Source organism: Actinia tenebrosa, unplaced genomic scaffold (assembly GCF_029948245.1).
Source record: "Actinia tenebrosa isolate PJP-AT-01 unplaced genomic scaffold, QUT_ActTen_1.0 PGA_scaffold4__44_contigs__length_22323623, whole genome shotgun sequence".
NCBI lineage: Eukaryota > Metazoa > Cnidaria > Anthozoa > Actiniaria > Actiniidae > Actinia > Actinia tenebrosa.
The window spans coordinates 8669820-8690902 of record NW_028292581.1 but is presented as its reverse complement, the minus strand read 5'-3'; the positions used below and the strand labels follow the sequence as shown (position 1 = coordinate 8690902).

Below are 21083 nucleotides of genomic sequence, written 5' to 3'. Positions count from 1 at the left end.
AATCAGATAAGGTCAAACTAAGGTCTTTATAAGAAAAATGCGTTTTTAGCGACGTTTAAGATTATTTAAAAAAAATTTTTGCCACTCAATGAATCGAAAATCGTGATTAATGGCCCAAATATGCTAATAATTCCACATTTCCTAAAAATGTCCTCGTTTTTTCATATGTGTGCATTAGCTTAGCATATAATAAACACATCAAAGCAGTTTTTATCGAAAATTTGTGTGTGAAACGTGAAAAACGTCAAGAAAATGAAGAATAACGAAAATATTGTGAAATAGAAAGTATGTACTTTAGGCCAGGTCGCCAAGCTGTTTGGACACTTTTTTCAAGTGGCGACAAGCAGATTCGTAATCTACAGGCTTCAAGCTTTAAAATGATACCAAGAAACCTTGGCCACCCATGGGGTGCAGCCAACTTGAAAAATAAGCCTCTTTTCAGACTTAGCTTCTAGACTATAAGTGGTATATAAAATCGAACATTTTCCCATACAAATCCTTATAAAATATTCGATTTTATTATTTAATGCCATTATAAGCTAAAACTCTGCCACCCACTAATATCGAGGTGCTCTTTTCATTTCTGATTTTCGTTTTGACACAGGTGCTTGTTTTCAGGGAGGTAGGGTCACGTGATCTGTTAGCGCAAGTCGTCATTTACGGTTTATATCTTTATGATATTCTAGCCGAAAAAGTTTCAGCAATGTATGTCCTTTTGTGATTTAAAAAGTCTGATCTTGACTTGTTAGTCGAATTTTCGTGTTAAAGTCTTTTAGATGCAGGTTTCATTTCACATAGAAGTAGTGTCGTCACGGGCAGGCGGTACGCGCGTGACTGACCTCACTAGCCTTCCCACTGACCAAGTATTGTTATATCGCAGGCGTGTTATATCGCGTGACATAAATACGTGCACTAATTCATTTCTTGGACGTTCTTTTGTTCCTTCACTAGTGAATAAAAGTACCCTGAAAAAAATATGGCTGAGATAAAGTCCAGTGGTAGAACTGTGCTTATTCCGGTAGATGGCAGTGAAAATGCAAGCACAGCCTTCCAATGTAAGTGAAAATTGTCGTGGATTTTGATGACGATCTTGCCAAAGTAGAGACGAACGTGCCTTGATAGGCGAACCGTTGCATGGCAGATTATATCGAAGCTAAAAACAAAAGTTAATTCAGTCTCTAGAAGAGTCATTTTTGAAGGTTTTTAGATTTTAAAAGGAATATGAGTTAGCAGAAAAAGAGGTTTTACGAAACGCAGTTGTTGTTATTTTTAATTTCACAGCTGAAATTCACACAAAAGGGCTTGATGAGTGCATGACTATAGTGGTTAGTCTTGTAGGGATGTCGTTACTTGGCGCTTATTAAAAAACTATAGAGTCATCTTAAAGTCAGGAAAGGAGAGACAATGCTTGCTATTTGGCTAAAGGATTGATATATGTTAGCTTAGCTATCACTTTTAGTTTCAATTCTGACAAAAATGATTGCAAAATATATAATCATAAGCTTACTATTTTTGTCATTTTTTGTTTCATTTTTCGTTGAAAATAAATAAAATGTGGAACATAAACATCACAGTATGTAAATAAGTGATTTGCTTGTCATGGTTCTGAAAGTAAAACCATCGCAGTAAGTTTTCATTTTTATTTCATCTTTGCAACCTAAAGCTATAGTAGTCAATCTTTAGGCATAAATCATGGCTGACAATGTGATAATGCTATTATTTTTCCAGTTTATATTGATGCTGTCCACCAACCTGAAGACCGGTTAATTGTCTTACATGCTTTTGAGCTTCCTCCCCTGCCATATTCATCAGGACCTTGTAAGTAGATGATTCTATCTCTAAGCAGCATACTTTGTACATGTAACTCAAGTGGTAAGTAGAAGCTTGGCCAAGATTGTGAAGAACTACCAAAATTGGAGGTCTTGGTATTTTTCAGTGCAATTACTATAACCGGGGCCACCTAGATGCCCGGGGGGGGGGGGGGGGGGGGGGGGTACTCTGCCAGGATTTGGGTAGGGGTGTTCCGCTGGGATTCTGAAAGGGGTACCCTGTTTATATTAACAAAAAACTCAAATTTGTAGACCCTGTTTATGACAATATGATATAATTAGTTGCATTGAGTTCCTGTTTCAATTATCATGTCAGCTCGCGTACTGTTTTTTTACAACCATAATAACCAGTTTCGGTCAATACAAAAGTAGATACCCTGAATATGACAGGAAATGCAGGTAGAACTTGGAACTTGAGTGAAATTGCATAGTACCCTGTTTATGACAAGAAGCTTGAAAAACCATACCCTGTTCGGTGGATCATTCCCGTATAGTCCCATATAGTCCGTATAATCCCGGGCCTAGATGGTGAGAACCAATCAAGTTGTAGAATGAAAACAAATTAATAGTGAAACACAAACAAGGAACTGACCTAGACGTTTGATAAGTAATATACAGTATGCGTGTCCGTGTGTTGTATCCGATTATATCTGATACAACATGGCCACTCATACTGTATATATATTACGAAGAATTGTATGCATAAGACTGAAAGTAGAAGGAGGTAAACGATATGCCTCTATGGAATAATTGGACGAAGGAAATTCCAAGGAATCAGACCAATCTTATGAATAATGAGTCTGAAGTGTTAATGTTTTAATGCCATCCAGTTGTAATATATATCAAACTCTCAGCTAAAACCCCTAGGAGGGAGGGTGGGAGGATTTCAGGATAGGAGTATCAGTAAGTTATGCTCATCGGAAATGTTTCAAAATACCCCTAAAATATACTCTTTGAAATAATTTTTAACCCCTAAGAAATAGCAACAAAGATAATATAAAAAATATATAATGACTGAGTTTGAAGAAACACCTAAACCTAAATCTAACGCCTAAAGCTAGGCTTGCCAAAATACTTGACTCATAAAAATACACAGCCATATTAGATGCTTAGCTGATTGATAACCTTAATATAACCTGATATACTTTTACCCTGGAGTCCTTTGCCTTATCCCCTTTCCCCTGGCTTTGCCCTCCCCTCTTCCCTCCCCGCTAAAATCCTGTTCCTGTTCCTGCATTTGCTTTTGCTCATTGATGCCCCATGTTTTAAACTCATCTTCAAAGATCATCTGACAACACATAATTTACATGTACATACTATGTATAATAGTTTATCTAAGTAAGTCTTTGAAATGAGTCTTTGAAGTGAGTCAATTAAAAGATTTTGTAGAAATAAAACTTTCATCCTAAACCTTTTTGCAGTCAAAGATAAAATATATGACAGGAATTCTTTTAATATTCATAGATTCTAAAGTTTTTAGATTTATATTAGTTGCTTAAAAATACTTTTTTTATTATTAATTTTTTTTGAAGTGTTTTGAAATTTTAAAAGCAATGTTTTCCCATTGGCCATTTTTTTGAAGTTTGATTGATCAGTCATTGGCTGTTCATCTTATTTGTAGGCTGTAGAGCTCAAACTATGCAGAAAGACGATGGAGGAATTAATGAACATGGTTAGCGCAAATATAAATCTAGCTCCTCTTGACATACATGTAGTTGTATTTTCCTTTCTGCTTTCCTGATTGACTCAGTTTTGATGGGATTATTAGGCCAATAAGTTCTAACGTTTTACAGATCCCCCTGGATCTGCCCTTGCAATGGGTTGATGGTAGCCAAAATGGCAGATGTCTGGAGTCTGTTAGGTCACAGAAACATAATCAAGCAGGCTGTAAAGTAATATTTTAATATTAATATTAATAAATATTATTATATACTTAATAATTTGAATCTTAGCCCTGCTAATACAGTAATTCTTGACTTCCAATACGCTAATGATGTGATGTCAGTTTATTTGTTATCATTTGTAATTGGAGCACTGAGTATTATGAGCCAACAAATTTGCAATAAACTTTCTCACATTATGCTCATTAACATATTGGAAGCATAAACCCTGATATTATCTCCAAGATGCATCACTCAAATCACATGAAAATAATGTGACATTCTTGAAAATAATCAGTTCATGTAGAATCAGAACTGAAAATATTGAGTTAGAAAATTATAAGCTGAAGGCTGTTGTGAGCAAACTGCACTGTAAAAGCATTATCCATAAGTGCTCAGGCGTTTGACTTACTGTCAACTCAACTGTCAGCTTATATGGACTACATAATATAATGCAAGCTTGTGAGCTACTTTATATGGTGCTTAATGCTCATTGATATTCAAATGGGAAAACACCTTGGCCAAATAGTAGCATGGTCTACTGTCAGTTTTTACTAACATAATTGATAAGATCTTGTTGTTACGAAGTAGATTAGGTGTCAATCAAACTGAAACACTCCCTATAAGATTTTTCAGGGCACATTTTCAAAATAGTTTGTTATTTAAAATTTGCAGTTGTCTTTGCATATTATGAAGAATGGAGTCAAATGGTGAAGGAGACCAGAGAGGGACAGGAAGCCATGTTAAAAAGCTATGAAGATCAGTGTAAAGAGAAGAACGTAAGTGGGTTTAACCTTTTCTTCATGTGCTCCTAGCTAGAGACTCTTTTAAAAATGGGCATGCAGGTGCCGCATCTCCAGAATACTATCTTTTTAGTTACTTTCCACATAGTGGAAGAGGAATGGATTGATCAATAGGCTAGGCTTCTGCTCTTCACACTTGCCTTCAAAGTCTGTAAAGGTGGCATCTGTTGCTACAGCACAGTCCCTCACTGCTGGGGTCACTCTTTTGATGCTTGACTGAAACCATGTGAGTTTAGTTTTTTGGTATCTCTCACCCAGGGGCGTCGGAGATGGGGGGCTAGAAGGGCTATAGCCCCCCACCTTTTCTATACAAAACTTGCACATCTCCTTGTACATTTTATATCACATATATATATAATCTGAATATTGTAGCCTCCCCTGTTAAAAATAATGCTCCAACGTCCCTATCACAGCTCTCATCAAAATCAACATTAACTCGGTAAACTCTTCTTTACAAGTTAGGAACTTCAAAGATGGTCATGAATCTTCCCCATTGATTGAAAAATACACGGCTATCATGAATCCATGGGTCTATCATGAATAAAGCTATAGACTGATGTGATTTTCTCTGTTCCACAGGTTCACTATCAAGTCCTGATGGTAGTGGGAAAACCTGCTGGTGAAGTCATCTGTAAAGTGAGTGAAGACGAGAAGGCTGATTTGATCATTATGGGGACCAGAGGTCAAGGCTTATTGAGAAGAACCCTTATAGGAAGTGTTAGTGATTATGTGGTTCATCATGCTCATATACCAGTAGGGGTAGTCCCAGGGCCTCAGAAACTTAAACAAGAAACATAGATTGTACTTCTTCTCAGTTGTCATTCATTCTCAGAGCATGCGCACAATCAACAAATGACTTTTAAATCAATAGGAACAAAAAAAGTGACAAAATTTTGAAAATAAAGAATTAGTGTTACTTCACTAGGGGCGTTACTATCAATGGGCATTACTCACGTGACAGCCATGTTCATTCTCAATAAAATAAAATAAAATAAAATAAAAACATAAAGTTATTTTTGAGCACTTGAATGCAATGCTACAAGTTGGAAAATCTATCCATTTAACATGGCTGCCAGGTGAGTAAGGTCCTTGGAAGTGAACTCAGATTTTTTCATTAAAATTTGGTGCACTGGAATGAATATTTGTCATTATGAAGATAGACGGGCCACTGTAGGGTAAGCATGCGCCAAAGCCTTAGTTTTCCTCAGGACGAGACAATACATTGATCAGCATGTTCATGTAAGCATTTGGGGGAACCAATAAAATGAAATTGTAATTATTTGAGAATTGTATCATTACTCTACACCTTAATATTTAACAAAAAGCACGTGGTGCTAAGGAAGGAGTATTATATCTGGGCTTTATTCAAAAAGATTGACAGTCTTGAGGCATGTTAAAAAATTCTTTGAACTAACATGCAACTGTTGCATGCATGGAATGTTGAGATCCAACCGACTTAGGAAACAGTGTTGCTCTAGTTGGACTATTAAATGGGGTGGCGCACACTATTAACTATACTGCAGACAACAAATTTCAAAGTGTACACTGTAAAATACCAGCCAACCAGCAGCCGGCCTAAAAAAGATACGACTTTTCTTGTACTGCTGGTCAAATTGGGTAACGTTCAATTTATAGTTTTGTCCTGGAAAAAGCTGCTTGTGACAGCCCTCGAAACTATCACGTTAAACGCAGCCAAACCTCTACCTTGGGCGTATTTTTTCCCCATTTTAGAGCACGACTCATTCTCTTGAGAATAAGATTCTTTGTTTGAGTTGTATCCATATTCATGTACCTTCTCATTGGAAAACAATTAGCAAAGAAATGATGCTCTTGGGAATGACACGTGGTCTGAAATGGGAAAACATATGGGAACACATTTCACTGTGAAATGCCAACCATGTATGGCAAGTGACGTAAAGTGTGTCATGTTAGCTAGTAACTCGGCATATTAATCAAACAAGGATCCCCAAGCGTTAGACAAAGAATATGTACCCTATTAAAGAGGAAAGTATGATGGAATCCAAAAAAAAAATTGAAACGGCGGAATTTCTTGTGGACAAATACAAACATGGTTTTGATAAAGTGTTCTTATCAGAGGGTTTGATGTTCATGTATGAGTTATATATTGTTGTATTTGCAACGCTCTATTCCTATATTATTTATGGTCACACTTGGCTGAATAATCACGTTTTTATTTTAATTTGTCAGTTGAATTTGTTACATGTCAATTACGAAAGCGATACATGGCTATAACATAACTAGTTCTCTTTAATGTACCAAAAATTATTAGTAATCAGCATTTTTTCTTTTAAATATCTGTGCTTGATTTTGCAGTGTCAAATAATATAATTTTTTATAATTTTTAATTATAATTCAGAATATTTTCCATGGGATCATCAATACGAGTGCACACAATAAATTGGACTAACTAATTAGTATCAGCTTAAACTACTAATGGTCTATCACAAATCCTGCACTCTGATTGGCTGAGCTATTAGTGATAGACCACTAGTAGCGAAAACTGCCGATTTTGACAACCAAAATATTGAAAATAACTCTAATTTTAATTTTTTTGTATTCATTTATTTGACCGATTTGTAGGTTGATATAAAACACTAAGACTTATCGCCCTCATGGTCTATAAGTCAATTTTTATAAGATAAAGAAAACAAAAAACGAAAATAATTTCCTAAACAGACAAGCCCAAATTAACAGGACGAACAAAAAAATCTCGCAACCTGTGGCTTGTTGCTTCATGAAATACTACATAATAAAAAAGGAGCCAGGATTATGTTTATTATGATCACGAGTGCTGAACGCACATGCCAAATCATAAGAATGGTATGGGATCCAGGTAACTCGTCTCGAAGAGCACAAAGGATTATTAGTCAAATCGAACAGTTCCTAATACCCAGTCTCCTATTTCATAATATCTCACGCTATTATAAATCAAAATGGCGGCTGGTGACTAATTAGGAAAAACCCGATTTTGCTTACTTTTATTGCATTTATTTTGTTTTTATTAATTTTAATTGCTGATAGGGCAAGAAATCTTTTCCGGTACATGTGACATATAATTTTTTAATGTAAAGTTATATTTCAGGATGTATTTAAAAAAAGTTAACTTGAAATACGACTTCATTTTGAAATTCATCATGGAAGTTTTGGTAATGCAACAAAAATGCTTCTGATTAGTTAATAGTAACCGGAAAAGCGTGCGCGGGGGTTGAAACGTGTGAAACTAGGACCTCATTCGGGAATATTCAGATATGCAAATTAGGAATGTTGATAACATATTTGGAATTATGAGTTTGCTTTCAAGATGGCCGCTTCTCTCATATATCAAAATTCTCGCTGAATTTCTTGACTTTCAGAAGAGGTTAACTGAATCTCTCAACCAAACAATTGAGATATCTGTCTTTAATTCAGTTTGGGAGTTTTTGAAGTAAGAGGATGTGATTTACTGGAAAGAAATTTGTGAGGATAAAAAAGTTGAATATTCCAGAGCATCGTGCAAAAGAAATGTATGTCTGTTACGCATTTCAACCCCATTACGAGTTTTTGATAAGCATTTTTATAAAAAATATTGAAAAACCTTGCAGTCTGTAGACTAAAAATACTTTACTATAGGAAGATCAAGATATTATCATTAACCATCCATATCGTAGGCTTTGGACGAGAAGTGGATGGGATTGTCGAATTGGTGATGTTTGAAGATAGACTGTGAACAGCGTCTTTTCTTCAAGTAGTACCAGGCAGCTCCAGCTCCTGCAGCTATGGCCAAGATTACAAAGACAACAGCAATGGCGGCTTTTCCTCCTGATGACAAACCACTTGAACGACCTGTAAAGGTATTTAGAAAGGACCAGTTTAGGTGTCGAATGATTTAGGAAACAAATGAATAAGAAAAAATATCGTCTTCTGGGATCTAAGGCGCATGCGCTGGTGAGTGACAAACGAAGGCTCACAACTCCGAATAGTCATGGAACAAATAGTCAGGATATCAAAAATCAACGAGAGGGAGATAACTAATGATAATACAAATGACTATATTGGTTAGATACAAAAACACTCGTAAGCTCCATGACGTTTCATTAGGTTCGGCTTATGTGAAGTTCGACGTTTAGAACAGCGCAATAGCCGCGGTGAAATGATATATTTTTTAAAATCTGTGTAACCAGAGTAACTGACGAATGTTTATTATTATCATTATTATTATTATTATTATTATTATTATTATTATTATTATATCAACTTCAGACATTTTTGCTACATGAATACAGAATATTGCGGGCATGAATAGTCTAAGCAAATATCTGCATGACTGATTTTACAAAGATGTATACAAATTTAACAATTGTACAGTTGTTATTATTGTTGTAATTATTATTATTATTATTATTATAATTATCATCATCATCATCATCATTATGGATTAATACATTACCTCCGCTTTGCGGTTTGGCGTTCCCTCCGTCTGAAGACAATGACAAAGAAAAGAAGATGGTTAATTAGTCATCAAGGTTAATTAAACATATATATCAAACTATGTTGTACACTCACCTATCTTAGTGATGTTAAAACTATTAGGATCAACCTCTAGATCACCAACTCGACCTGATTTTACAGCTTGCTTAAGTTTATCTGTAACTCCTGATGTCTGAGTAGCATCACCAATAAAAACGAGACGGAAGTCCACAATAACACTGCCACGCCTACGATAATAAATATATACTGATTACTAAAATGAGCATTTAACAGTCATATGAAAAATGCACTAACAATTGTAGCAATTGGTCAATTGCAGGTATAGTGCTTACGCTTATAATCTAATATCTAAACTAAGAAAAGGGAACCCCAAACAAAACTTTTAGATCTTGTTTGGTGAAGGGAGGGGTGGGGGGCAACAAGTATACAGGTAAGATATCACCCTTTTAGAGGAAAATGAAAACGAAGTTGAGAAGTAGCGTGACAAGGCTACAAAATGTTTGTTACTTGTATTAGCCAATCCGAGGTCAAGGGAAAACTGGGTTGAGTTGACAGTGCATTGCATTGTTTTAGGGTCCATATTTCGAAGATAGTGTCTATTTCGTCGCCTAAAACAGTCCCATAATGCACTGCAATGCAAACTCGACCCAGTCTTTTGCTCAACCTCGGGATGACATATAGTAGATAGACATACCTGAATCCAGTAACCATTGCTTTACTAAATGATTTAGTTCCTGTGTATATACTTCTAACCTGTCGAGTGAAAAACGCAAGCTTGTATCTGTATGACTCACATCAAGGGCGGATTCAGGGGGAGGGTCGGGGGGGGGTCGCGACCCCCCTGTCATTCCTGAGTTCAAATGGGTTTCCTGTGGTAAGAATGCGACTGCGATTCCTTTGCCCACAAAATTTACCCCTAAGACCCCCCCTTCAAAAAACCCTGGATCCGCCCTTGCACATGCTACAGTGATGAATAAGTTACCATTTACATCAGTATGGTGTTCGCAGGGATTGAAACAGCAACCAAACAAGCTAAATTCCAATTCGATCTGGGATTGAGGCGTGTGATGACATCGATCAGCAAAGATGTTGTTTCAGTGTAACGATAAGACTTGAAGGCAAACTTCAAATTTTATCAAATTCTGAAACAGCCTCTGGGCTGATTAAAGTCAGGGCATGGCTTATTCACAGATCAAACCTTGGAACAGCCTCTGGGCTGATCTAAGTCAGGGCACGACTAACTAAAAGATCGAACCGCCTGAAGCAACCTCTGGGCTGATCTATGTCAGGGCACGGCTAAATCACAGATCAAACTTTGAAACAGCCTCTGGGCTGATCTATGTAAGGGCACAACTGACTCACAGATCAAGCATTGAAACAGCCTCTGGGCTGATCTAAGTCAGGGCACGACTAACTCACAGATCAAACTTTAAATATGCCACTGGTCTGATCTAAGTCAGGGCACGACTAACTCACAGATCGAACCGCCTGAAACAACCTCTGGGCTGATCTATGTCAGGGCAGGGCTATCTCACAGATCGAATCATGAAACAACCTCTGGGTTTATACATAAGTGAGAGCACGATTCAATCACAGGTAAAATTTGAATTTAGTTTGTTAAGGTTTGCGGTGAGAGGGGAAATAAACGAAAAACCTGGAGAAAAACCTTGGAATAAAAGGAGGTACCTAACAATCCCTGATCACAAGTGATGCCTTGTCCAACTGAGAATAGACACCGAGACCTCAGAAGTGAGACCCCCTAACCCCACCCTTGGGATTCACGGATCCACTTGAAGGCATTTCTAGTAAAGGTTCTATCATTCTTTGAATTTCCATAAACATTCTTCTCGCTCCAACAATCTGCCTCCTTTTTTTTCTCCGCAAACAAACAACGAAGGACTTATGGACAAAAACAAAACCAAAACAAGATAACAAATAATTAAAAAAATTAAAACAAAAGGGGGTGGGGAGGGGGAGGGGAATTATAAATAAATCGGTTGGTTCCGGTTTCTTGAATCAAGTGTGGATTCGACCTGAGTCCTTCGTTTGAGTGGACGGAGAAGGAAAAGAAACGCGTCTTTTGGAAAGGAAAATGCATTAACACTGATCCATACCTCAGTGACGACTCGGGTAGATAATGCTTTATATTCTGTAGTGTTTTTGTTGGTGTAATCATCTCTCCATTCTACATTAGTGAGTCTCATCGAGACTTTGAACACGATTTCTACAGCTATAGAAGATAAGACAATTAAACCCACTTGCTTGTTTAGCATGAGTTCTAGTGTGAGTGCTTTTTTTTAAATCTTGCTTTCGTTGTGTTTTCATTTTGCGCATGACATCCTCGGCGCCATCTTGGATAAGCACAAAAATAGCATAGCGCACTTTCGATAAATCAGGGAAAATAGCGCGCTTGTATCAAAAGCATGGACGATTAGTGCAAGTGCAAAGGCTGGTATCAAAAACCCAAAGCTAGTGATCATCTAGATACACCTAAGTAAAAGAACGTTATCATTTAAAAATAAAAAATAACAAAATAATAAGAATAAATGAGAAGCATTATTTTAAATTTTGATCCTACAGCTCCCTAGATTGATGAGAATAGCTGTTATAACATCAAAAATGGCAGTCTTTTACCTTCAAAACAGTTAATAATTACATCAGTTTTGCTTAAAAATAATTAATTCCTTTTTATTATTTTGTTATTTTTATATGATAGCGCTTCTGTTTATCTTATCGTATCAATACCTGGTGCGTTCGTTGGTGAAACTGAAAGAATAAAAATAAGAGTGTTTGAGTTGCACTGATTTTTCGATTAGAAGGAGTTTGCATAAATATCGAGTAATGGTTGGGAAATATCGAGAGTTGAAAAATAGTGTTTGGACATACCTGATGGAGTAGGACGGATATCTGTTATGAAATTTGGGAATACGAATAGAAGAGAAAAATTAACATCTGTGTTTTCGTCAAAAATAGACCTCGGCTCGGGCGTACTGTTTTCCCATTTCAAACCACGTGGCATTCCCTATAGTGTTATTTCTTTGTTTAACGGTTGCACATGAGAAGACACATGAATATGGATACAACTCAAACAAAGAATCTTATTCTCAAGGGAATGACACGTGGTCTGAAATGGGAAAACAGTACGTCCAAGCAGAGGAGGTCTATCATATTAAGTATATTGTTTCTAATTCGACAGCTAGAGTATGTATATTATTCACTTACATGGTACGCATCCATAGAGCTCCACTCGTAAACATATTTTATTGAACCATTTCTTGGGGTTAATTCTAAAGTAACGAGCAAATACTATCTTTGGAAATGTTGTTGATACGATACTGGTTGCATCTGTGTTGCCGGGGAATACCTATAATTTGAGTAAAATATTAGCTAACGGCCTCTCATGCAATTTGAAAGTGTGCACGCTTGCTTTGTGCTCATAATACACGTGCTCCCAACCAATCAGAACGCGAGATTTATAACAGTTATTTTATAATAGCCTGTAGGGCACCTGGTGCAGGGGAAGGTAATAAAATGTAAAGACTGAAGAAAAATGAAATAACAATAAAAAAAACCAACGCCTTGGTACGGGTTTCCTCCATAATATAGATACGGTACGCTAGGTTACCGTACGGTAGGGTAGGATACAGTAGGGTACGGTAGGGTAGATTACGGTAAGGTAGGGTACGTTACGGTAGGGTACGTTACGGTAGGGTACGTTACGGTAGAGTACGTTACGGTAGGGTACGTTACGGTAGGGTACGTGTTACGGTAGGGTACGTTAGGATGCGGTAGGATAGGATTACAGTGCGTTAGGGTATGGTACGGCAGGGTACGTTTTGGTACTGTATGCTTAATAAATTATTATTATTTATTATTATGGTACGGTACTATACGGTAGGGTAAGGTACGCTAGGCTACGGTACCGTACGGTAGGGTAAAGTACGGTAAATACAGAGGCTATATTTTATTCCCGCAATTTCTTGGCCTATAAGAAAACCGGGCTCAAAGTAGGTATCTATGGATGCGCACTTACCAACATAGCCACCCTCGCATTTTTTAAAGCAAGGATTCTCAAAAAAAAAAAAAAAACTCCAGGCGAATATAAAATCGAAAACGACAATCCCAACATAGAAGGATTACTTACCGCTATAGCACCGTTGAACATGAGATTTTTCCGTTTCATACCCGCATTACGTGAAAAGCTGGCGGTAAACGATGTGACATATCCTTCAGCAGATCCCTGGGTAGAAATACGTCTTACTCGCATGAGTTGACTTAGATCAATCTAAAAGAGTGAATAACGCACGTCAATAGAAGGCCTTTGTCTGAATGTTAGGACTTTTCTCAGTCGCATCATATATAATAAGTATCTCTAGTGTACACCTGTTTGTAAGGAAAATAAACCTTCGTACGTACATACCTCTAAATATTCCTTGATAGTATTACTGGCTGCACACCAGCCCCGTGGGGCGTTAAGACGAGCCATTTCAGGTGTATGAGAAGTGTCAAGGGATGAAGACGCTGATAACCAGGAATCCTCTATGGTACCTTTCTCTAGCCCAAGAGGGTCTAGGCAACCTGAATATTTATTAGTTGTCTCTTAGTTCAAACCAGCTGAGTTGACAGCGATTATGATTTATGATATTTTGTTATATAGTTAGGATAGTACGTGCGCGCTGATTGATCGAAAACTATGCTTTATTAGTGAACGGAACACAGTGTTGACGCCATCCGCGCGCGTTAAGTGCTACTAAATCTTGAAACCGTCCTTCTTAAATTCAATACCGAAATAAAATTAGTAACTATATAATGAAACGAATCAATAAAACAGCTTTTTCCTTGCTCCGTTCACAGTAATAAAGCACTTAGGAAGCGCCCACGGCTCGCGCTTTTCCTTACACTTCTTTCACTTTTACGTCACTTCCTGCGTGCTTTATTACTGAACGGAGTACGGAAAAAGCTGTTTTATTAGTTAAATATAGAGCTTTTTTTCCATATGGATATTATTAAAGGCGCTTTTTCCTCGAAATGAATTATGAGTGTAAGCATTTTCCTAGTACAGTGTAGATTTCTGTTGTAGATGGAAGTGGGATACCGCATGCATGACCTCGAAATTTTTCGATTAAAGTGGACTTTACATTTAACGGTGAAAACAAGCGATCTAAAACGCTGACGTTTCGATGTCATGAAAGACATCAATATCAAAGCAAAAAAAAAAAAGGGAAAAATTCAGAAAAAGGTTCATATAAGATGGTAAGGTCCCAAGAGAGCGCGTTTGTGAACAAACTTTGGCTAGTAAAGAGTCCGATTGGATGTTGAGTGTTGGTCTAAATTTACGGATATAAATCATTTCGTAAATTAGACAGTCAATCTTATTTACAATATTTTTAATTAGCCAGTCAGGCTGAGTTCGTCCTGAAGTTCAACTTAGCTGGATGTTTGGAATCTTAAAAATGTGATAAAAAATGAAGGAAAATATAATGGAATTAGAGACCCATAAATGGTTACCTACCATTTTCGCAGCCGTAGATTTCAAAACGCATACACATGCCTCCAGTACCACCAGCCAGCGGTTTAATGCGGAAGAACTGGGTGATGATTGGCTCTCCCAGAATGTGATTCATTGGACTGTTAAGATCATTGTTACCCCTGAAAACCTATAAAGAAAAAGTAAATACTTTTATGGCATTGGATTTAATTGGTTGAGTCTAACACAGAAAACGACCGTCGAGTGGTCGAGTATTGTACTGACTCGGGGCGGCTGTAATTAACTTGAGTTTCACTCTACATTACTTCTTTTCTCGCATTTTCTCTGTTCATTACTTACCCTGACTATGCCCTTTTCTGTATAATCTACCCACGTGTCTCCATCGTCACTATAAGAAAGCTTGTATTTCGTGACGTAACCAGAACCTCCTACACCCGCTCCCCATGTCGAGATTTGGCTGATTTTTTTCTGGATTGCAGGAAAGATGACCTGTATCCAAGGACTTTTGTCCGTCGCCTACACAGAAAAAAAGAAAAATAAGGAAAAAGGCTTATTAGACACAGCCTTCCCAATGCAACAAATCCACTTGGGCGTAAGGTTTTCCCATTTCAGATCACGTGCAAGCATACTTTTGAGAATAAAATTATTTGTTTGAGTTGCATCCATATTCACGTGTCTTCTCATGCACAACTGTTAAACAAAGAAATGATACTCTAGAGAATGACAAAGTGGATTTGGTCCGCTTAATTGATCACAACATACTGGTGGCATACTTACAACAGGGCACCACGCCTTATCGGTAGGTCTAGCTTCTGCGGCTTCATGACCATCAGTTGATGAAGATACCTTAAGTTGAGGGACTTTGATTCGTCCTTTCTCCATACCTAATGGTGTTTGACATTCTAAGAAAAAAAAATGCATATGCTTTTTAATATAGGCAAAAGTTTCAATCCTGAAACTGTATACCGTGCACATCTTCCCCTTCACGCTCAATGGCGCGTTTTTATGAATATTTTTAAAACGAAACTAAATTATCAAAAGCCTATATGAGGGAATAATAAATCAGAGTACACTGGTAAACGAGCAAAACCTGATGTTTTTATCCCATTTTAAAACACAAATCGTGCTAAAAAATATTACATATCAAGAAACTGACTCATATAACCTTGATAAACTTACCAAATGCACATCCATAGAACTCTAATTTGGCGCAAATATTATTAACCCATGACTTTGGGTTTAGACGGATAAAACGAGCATCGATTGGTGGATCAAGAGCAACAGACACTACTGAGTTGGCATCGATATTAGCTGAAATTATCTATAGAGAGTAAAAGCAAAAGCAAAATCACATGGAACGCCTCACACACATACCCGATGGCAGAGGCTACAGTTGCATAACCCGCCCCCTTTCATCACACTGCAATAGCTCTCAACCTCCCTCAATATGTGATACCCTCCCCCCCCCCCCCCAACCACTTTCTAAAAATAATGTAAAATCCCTACAGTTTTGCCTACCCCCTCCCCCCGACTAGCTTTTAACAAGCAAATGGAAAGACGAGTATACGTAAAAATAATATGCTAATGCTATATGCACGTGGTTACGATTACGAAACACTATGCGCAATGCTGGATGGTATTTGAAGAGGAGATGTCTTGGTCTGTACAGCGGCTGCCAGAGGCGCCTTCACATGCTTTCAGTTCGACCCTGTTGAGCTGCATCACTGCTGTACTTCACGGTGGTGATTAGAGATGACTATTGTTTCAGCATAGTACTAACCTTAGGCTGGTTACCAGTCATGTAGTTAATCCATCGATTCTGATAGCTGCCATATGTTAGTGTAAATGTTTGAATGTAAGATGCTAGAGGAACGTTTTTGCTGCCTCCCTTGCCTCCTTTGATAGATATCTTCGACACACGGGTTTTGCTAAGAAAATCGACCTGAGGATATGAAAAATACGCGATTATGATTCAGTCAGACATTTTTTTCCAGCTAAGGATCTGGTCGTTCACTCAAAGTGAAGTGACCCTACCACTAGTGCTCGAACCTGGGGAAAAAACGTTTTAAGTTGATTCCAATAGCAGGTACTATAGATGCATGCAAATGAGATGCAAATGCGACAAAAGTATTGTATCGACCCAACGGCCTTACTTATGTATGATTCTTAAAACAAAAGAAAATCTCATTGCGAGCTCATCTGTAATAATAGCTATTGTAGCATCTGTAAAAATTCTTTATCCAAAGATGATTTTATGCAGTGCACGGGAAGTGACCATACCGCTAGGGCTCGAACATGAAAAATAAAAAAATAAACGAGTGCTAATAGTCTCTCCTTTGAGTTTTTCTTCGTATTATCCGTCGTCTCCCCCCTCCCCCCCCCCCCCCCCCCCCCCCCAAACAAATATCAACTCCTAGATTCCATTAGGGCAACAGGTTTGTAGCCCTCTGAAAACAAGGACGATTTCAATTCAGTGATTCAACTAAGTCGAATGTAAATAAATTTCTTCATAGTCGAACTTTGGTGGATATTCAACTATCCTACCTGTATATAATTGTTAGGGATAGAAGCATTAGCGCACCAAGCACTACTGCCGTTTAGTCGAGCCGCAGTTGGACCATGATCAGCGTCAAGCGTCGATGAAGCTGTCAGCTGTGAATCAGTGATGTTACCTCCACTCATGCCCAGGGGAAGAGAACATTCTGATGAAGAAGAGAAGCCCTGATAAATCAAGTGGCACTTAAGTGGCTATCAAGCCTTCAGGATCTCTTCCTGATTTCAAAGCCTTTATAAAATAACTGAGAATATATAACCAACATAAGATTCAGTCATTTTGAGCTAATTCTCACAAAGATATTCTCTATTTGATGAGTTGACTTTTTACGAGGATTCTGGGTTGACGTCATCATTTCGTCATTTTTATATTGAATATCTCGACAACGAAAAGAGACATCAAAAAGAAAGGGCTTTCAAATCAGGAAGAGATCCTGTAGGCTTGATAGGTACTATGACGTAAGGTAGAGTGTATCAAAACAGCCTTACCTAGTTTGCTCTTACATATATAGCCTCTTCTTTGTGAGCAGATATGATCATTAAGCAATCCTGTTCGTGGGTAGATCTCAACGCAGTTTTCCACACCAGATCGATCGTTTGGTTCGCCATTATCCCAAGGAACGTATGAGGTAGGACTTCCATCACTCCACTGGTAACCTCCCTCAAGGCCACGGTCGTTTAGACCTGCAGGAAGAAAATAGATATCTTTGTCGTAAATGGCTTTCGTATTGATTAAAAACTAGTTTACCAGCTGAGTCGACCTTCAGAATTAACTCAAGGTCAACCAAACAAAATTTTGATTATTATTTTGATTAGCATTTTGCTTGATAATTCTGCGCGTCACTCACTGACAAGACAATTATAAAGAAAAACGGCGGACGAATCTTTGTCTCGTGGTATAGAAGTAACGAAGAATTACGAGCCATTATAGAATTTTTATTCCTTCAAAATTGCTATGTAAAAGCTAACAAAAATAAATGACCCATAATTATTTTCGGGGGACACGATTAACTCAGCTGGGGTACCGAAGGAAAGGGGGGTGGGGGAGCTGGTGGTTTTCATGGGAACGTACCCTTCCTCTCAAAATATTGTGCAAACTTTTACCCCCTCTCCCCCCCCCCCCCCCCCACCATGTTTCTTAAAAATTTGTACCCCCATTTTTATTCGTCGAAAATAAGGTTTACCCCTTATTACGCTTTTTTCTTAAAAAATATCACCCCATCCCATTAAAACCACCAACCCCCTGCGACGTTATATAAACGAACAGACCCTTAATTTACAGTTTACCAATCCATAGGTTTGAAGTTGTAGTAGCGTCCTTGAGTTGATAGATAATAAAATCTTGCTCTTGTCGATTAAGGATGCTGACCAAATCTCCACCCTGACGCATACATCTTAGACGAGCCTGGGGCCAGGGTTGGTAGTCATTGGGTCTCATTAGGTAACAGTGTTTCTCATATTTCGTCCAGCCTGGCTGACATTGCCCCAGCACTTGAATGAAAAAAGCCATATATTGCATTACTCACATAAGAGGTAAGTAGGTAAAAAAGATAAAAATGAAAGGTTGATATTGATACTTACAAGAGGGAGTGACGCTTGGTTCACCTGGTAATCAGAAATATCAGTATTTTTAGGGACTTGAGATTTGAAAAAATCTACGACGGCGACGTCAACCGGAAGTGTGAATAATTTCTCTTTGGGGTTCTGTTCATCGGAGATTTTATTCAAAACATTGTCATTAAAGTCAACTCATCCAGAGGGAAGAGATGTGAGACCCCACAGTGAAGTTTATCAGTTACATTTAAGCTTGACGTTGGCGTCGTAGATTTCGAAAATCTTAAAGGTGACACGTATCAACACGTATTAGGGACAAGTATTAACATTAGTTAACCCTACGTACTTCAATTCAAAGGTTACCTTTACACCCGTGGGATCTACAGTACACTGACAGTGGTGATACAATGCAGTGAACAAGGGCGGTGTTGAGGGCACCGAATCTCACCCCTTGGATCACTGCCTTGACTGAGATTTTATTGAACGTGGTATGTGAGTAGAGTTACTTGGGTTTCGCCCTTGATTCGTGAGTTTCAATCCGGGTTCTCCGGTTTTCCGGAGTTGATTACAGTCATTTGTTTGTAAGCGTTTTTTGTTGGAGGTTTTGCTCCTGTCAGCAATAGCGAGGGGTAATATCGGGGTGTCCACAAGGCGAGAGTTGACTGTACATTGGATCATTAACAAGATTTTTGTGATTTCTTTGAGGGAAGGACACCGGAAAACCTATTGAAAATCTTCGAAGCACAGGAGAGAGACAACAAACAACTCTATTCGCGTGTGACAAAAAGTCCGAGTATCGAACCCACGACCTGCCACAGCGGTGCATAAGAGCAAGGGCATAGCCAGGGGGCCCATGGGCGCCAGCCTATTCGTGGCAACAAAAAAGTTGGCTTTTAAGATTTTATACGGCAAAAGAAAGTGTAATGTAATTTTTATAAAACGCAAAACTTAAGGAAGGCGTTTTTCTTTTCTTTCAGGGGCGCAAACAGAATGGCGGATTTTTTATATTTGCGCCCCCCCCCCCCCCCCTTCCCCATTCCCTTCCCCCTCGGAAAATCCTGGCAAAATCCTCGCTGGACAGGCGGCCCAAACACCTAGGTGCACACCGACACACTATCCATTGGGGTTTTTTTTGGGACTCTGTATACGCCGCACCACTTCAAATCTCCAAATTTAACAGAATCGCTACGTTTAACAGAAATACCTTTGTTTATTTTACACATGAATCCATTCTTTTTTCCACAATCTACTTCCGTCCAGCGTCCATCTGTACTCAGTGAATTGTTGGCCTGAACACACGTCTTGGAAGCTTCTGCTTGTCGCGGTTGTCCACGTGACCAGTGAGTGTACTCTTGAGGACTTTGGTCAGACCAAGTGAACTCAATTGCGTTGAATTCACGAGAAAGACCAATCCAAATGTCACCAACAAAGTTGATCATATTTCTCACCAGGTATGCTGTGTGATAGATAAAGTCATGAGGTGAAGACAAAAGTTAGACTAGAGGACCAATTAAAATATAGAATGAAAACAATGAATTCCAACTTTGGGTAGTGAGTGGAGCCAATCAGAAATCAGACTGTACGAGAATGGTAATTTGAGCCTGATGTTACATGTTAACAGCTAGACAGCCATTTTCGCGTGGGAATAAAAAGATTTGTTGAAAGACTATTGTTTTCTGCTGCTTTCGGATTGGCTCCTCTACCCAAAGTTGGAATGTACTTGTTTTTATTCTACAATTTGATTGGTTGTCGTTGTCTAAGTGGTCTCGGTCGTTGCACTCACCAATTACATAGCTCAAGAGAAACATTATCAATCACCTTCACCCGGCGATCGCCCAAGAGAGAAGACTTCAGAAAGACTGTTAGTACTTAGGTAGCTGCATTGCGTGTAACATTTCATCAGACTACAGCATATTTCACGAGCAAGAACATTCTTTCTGAAGACTTCTTTTATTTGAAGAATCACACTCCACACATTACTTGTAATCCCAAATTATTCAACTTAAAAGAAGCCTGCCTCTAGCCAGCCCTTTCTTTTCTCTGATGCTTCCGACTTACCAAGGGTAGATTCAGGGAGAGGGGTGTGGCGTTGCAACTCCCCCTATGAGAATTTATTTTGGTTTGGAATTACAGGTGAATGCTCCTTTAACGCAGAACGCAGAAACCCCTCTTTAGAGAAATCTTGGATCTGCCCCTCCTTACGAAAGTCGATCGATAGCCTTACTTATGCTTAAGGAACATAAAACGCGCGCGCGTGCATTTGTACTCTGATATAAGGCACGCTTACGTCTCGTGTTCATCTAGGTTTTCGAGTGCTATACAGCTCCCAGCGTGTTTATATAAAAAATTATAAAATCTTTCTAAACGATTTTGCGCGAGCGTGTCCGTCTTTTGATATAAACACGGTATCCAGCCACGCATTATATTTCAAATATTTTATAATCATCCAGCCAATCAGCGCACACGTTATACCTTAAATGTTTTATAA

General features: G+C 38.3%; 2 protein-coding genes across 3 annotated transcripts in view; one reads left to right on the top strand and one right to left on the bottom strand.

Annotated features, from left to right (window-relative positions):
• The first annotated feature begins 893 nt into the window (after positions 1–893).
• On the top strand, positions 894–5791 carry LOC116296726 (uncharacterized). Of its 2 annotated transcripts, XM_031704793.2 has the most exons (5): positions 894–1055; positions 1729–1818; positions 3451–3501; positions 4385–4488; positions 5092–5791. In XM_031704793.2, exons 1-5 carry the CDS (start codon positions 977–979, stop codon positions 5308–5310), a joined length of 543 nt encoding a protein of 180 aa, XP_031560653.1. In that variant the 5' UTR covers positions 894–976; the 3' UTR covers positions 5311–5791. The 2 variants fall into 2 exon arrangements, with proteins under 2 accessions (XP_031560653.1, XP_031560655.1); XM_031704795.2 differs by lacking the exon at positions 3451–3501.
• An 897-nt stretch (positions 5792–6688) lies between these two features.
• The window catches only part of LOC116296723 (uncharacterized), a 66019-nt gene continuing 51624 nt past the window's right edge, over positions 6689–21083 (bottom strand). The window contains exons 34-53 of the mRNA XM_031704789.2: positions 19800–20051; positions 18623–18646; positions 18329–18532; positions 17531–17725; positions 17033–17190; positions 16269–16430; positions 15668–15809; positions 15266–15390; positions 14828–15004; positions 14513–14657; positions 13421–13578; positions 13145–13285; positions 12223–12364; positions 11887–11907; positions 11746–11766; positions 11115–11230; positions 9695–9753; positions 9076–9227; positions 8960–8989; positions 6689–8355 (exon numbers count right to left, since the gene is read on the bottom strand). Of these exons, the coding sequence (XP_031560649.2) occupies positions 8162–8355; positions 8960–8989; positions 9076–9227; positions 9695–9753; positions 11115–11230; positions 11746–11766; positions 11887–11907; positions 12223–12364; positions 13145–13285; positions 13421–13578; positions 14513–14657; positions 14828–15004; positions 15266–15390; positions 15668–15809; positions 16269–16430; positions 17033–17190; positions 17531–17725; positions 18329–18532; positions 18623–18646; positions 19800–20051 (2618 nt within the window). The 3' untranslated portion in view covers positions 6689–8161. The remainder of the gene's footprint in view (positions 8356–8959; positions 8990–9075; positions 9228–9694; positions 9754–11114; positions 11231–11745; positions 11767–11886; positions 11908–12222; positions 12365–13144; positions 13286–13420; positions 13579–14512; positions 14658–14827; positions 15005–15265; positions 15391–15667; positions 15810–16268; positions 16431–17032; positions 17191–17530; positions 17726–18328; positions 18533–18622; positions 18647–19799; positions 20052–21083) is intronic.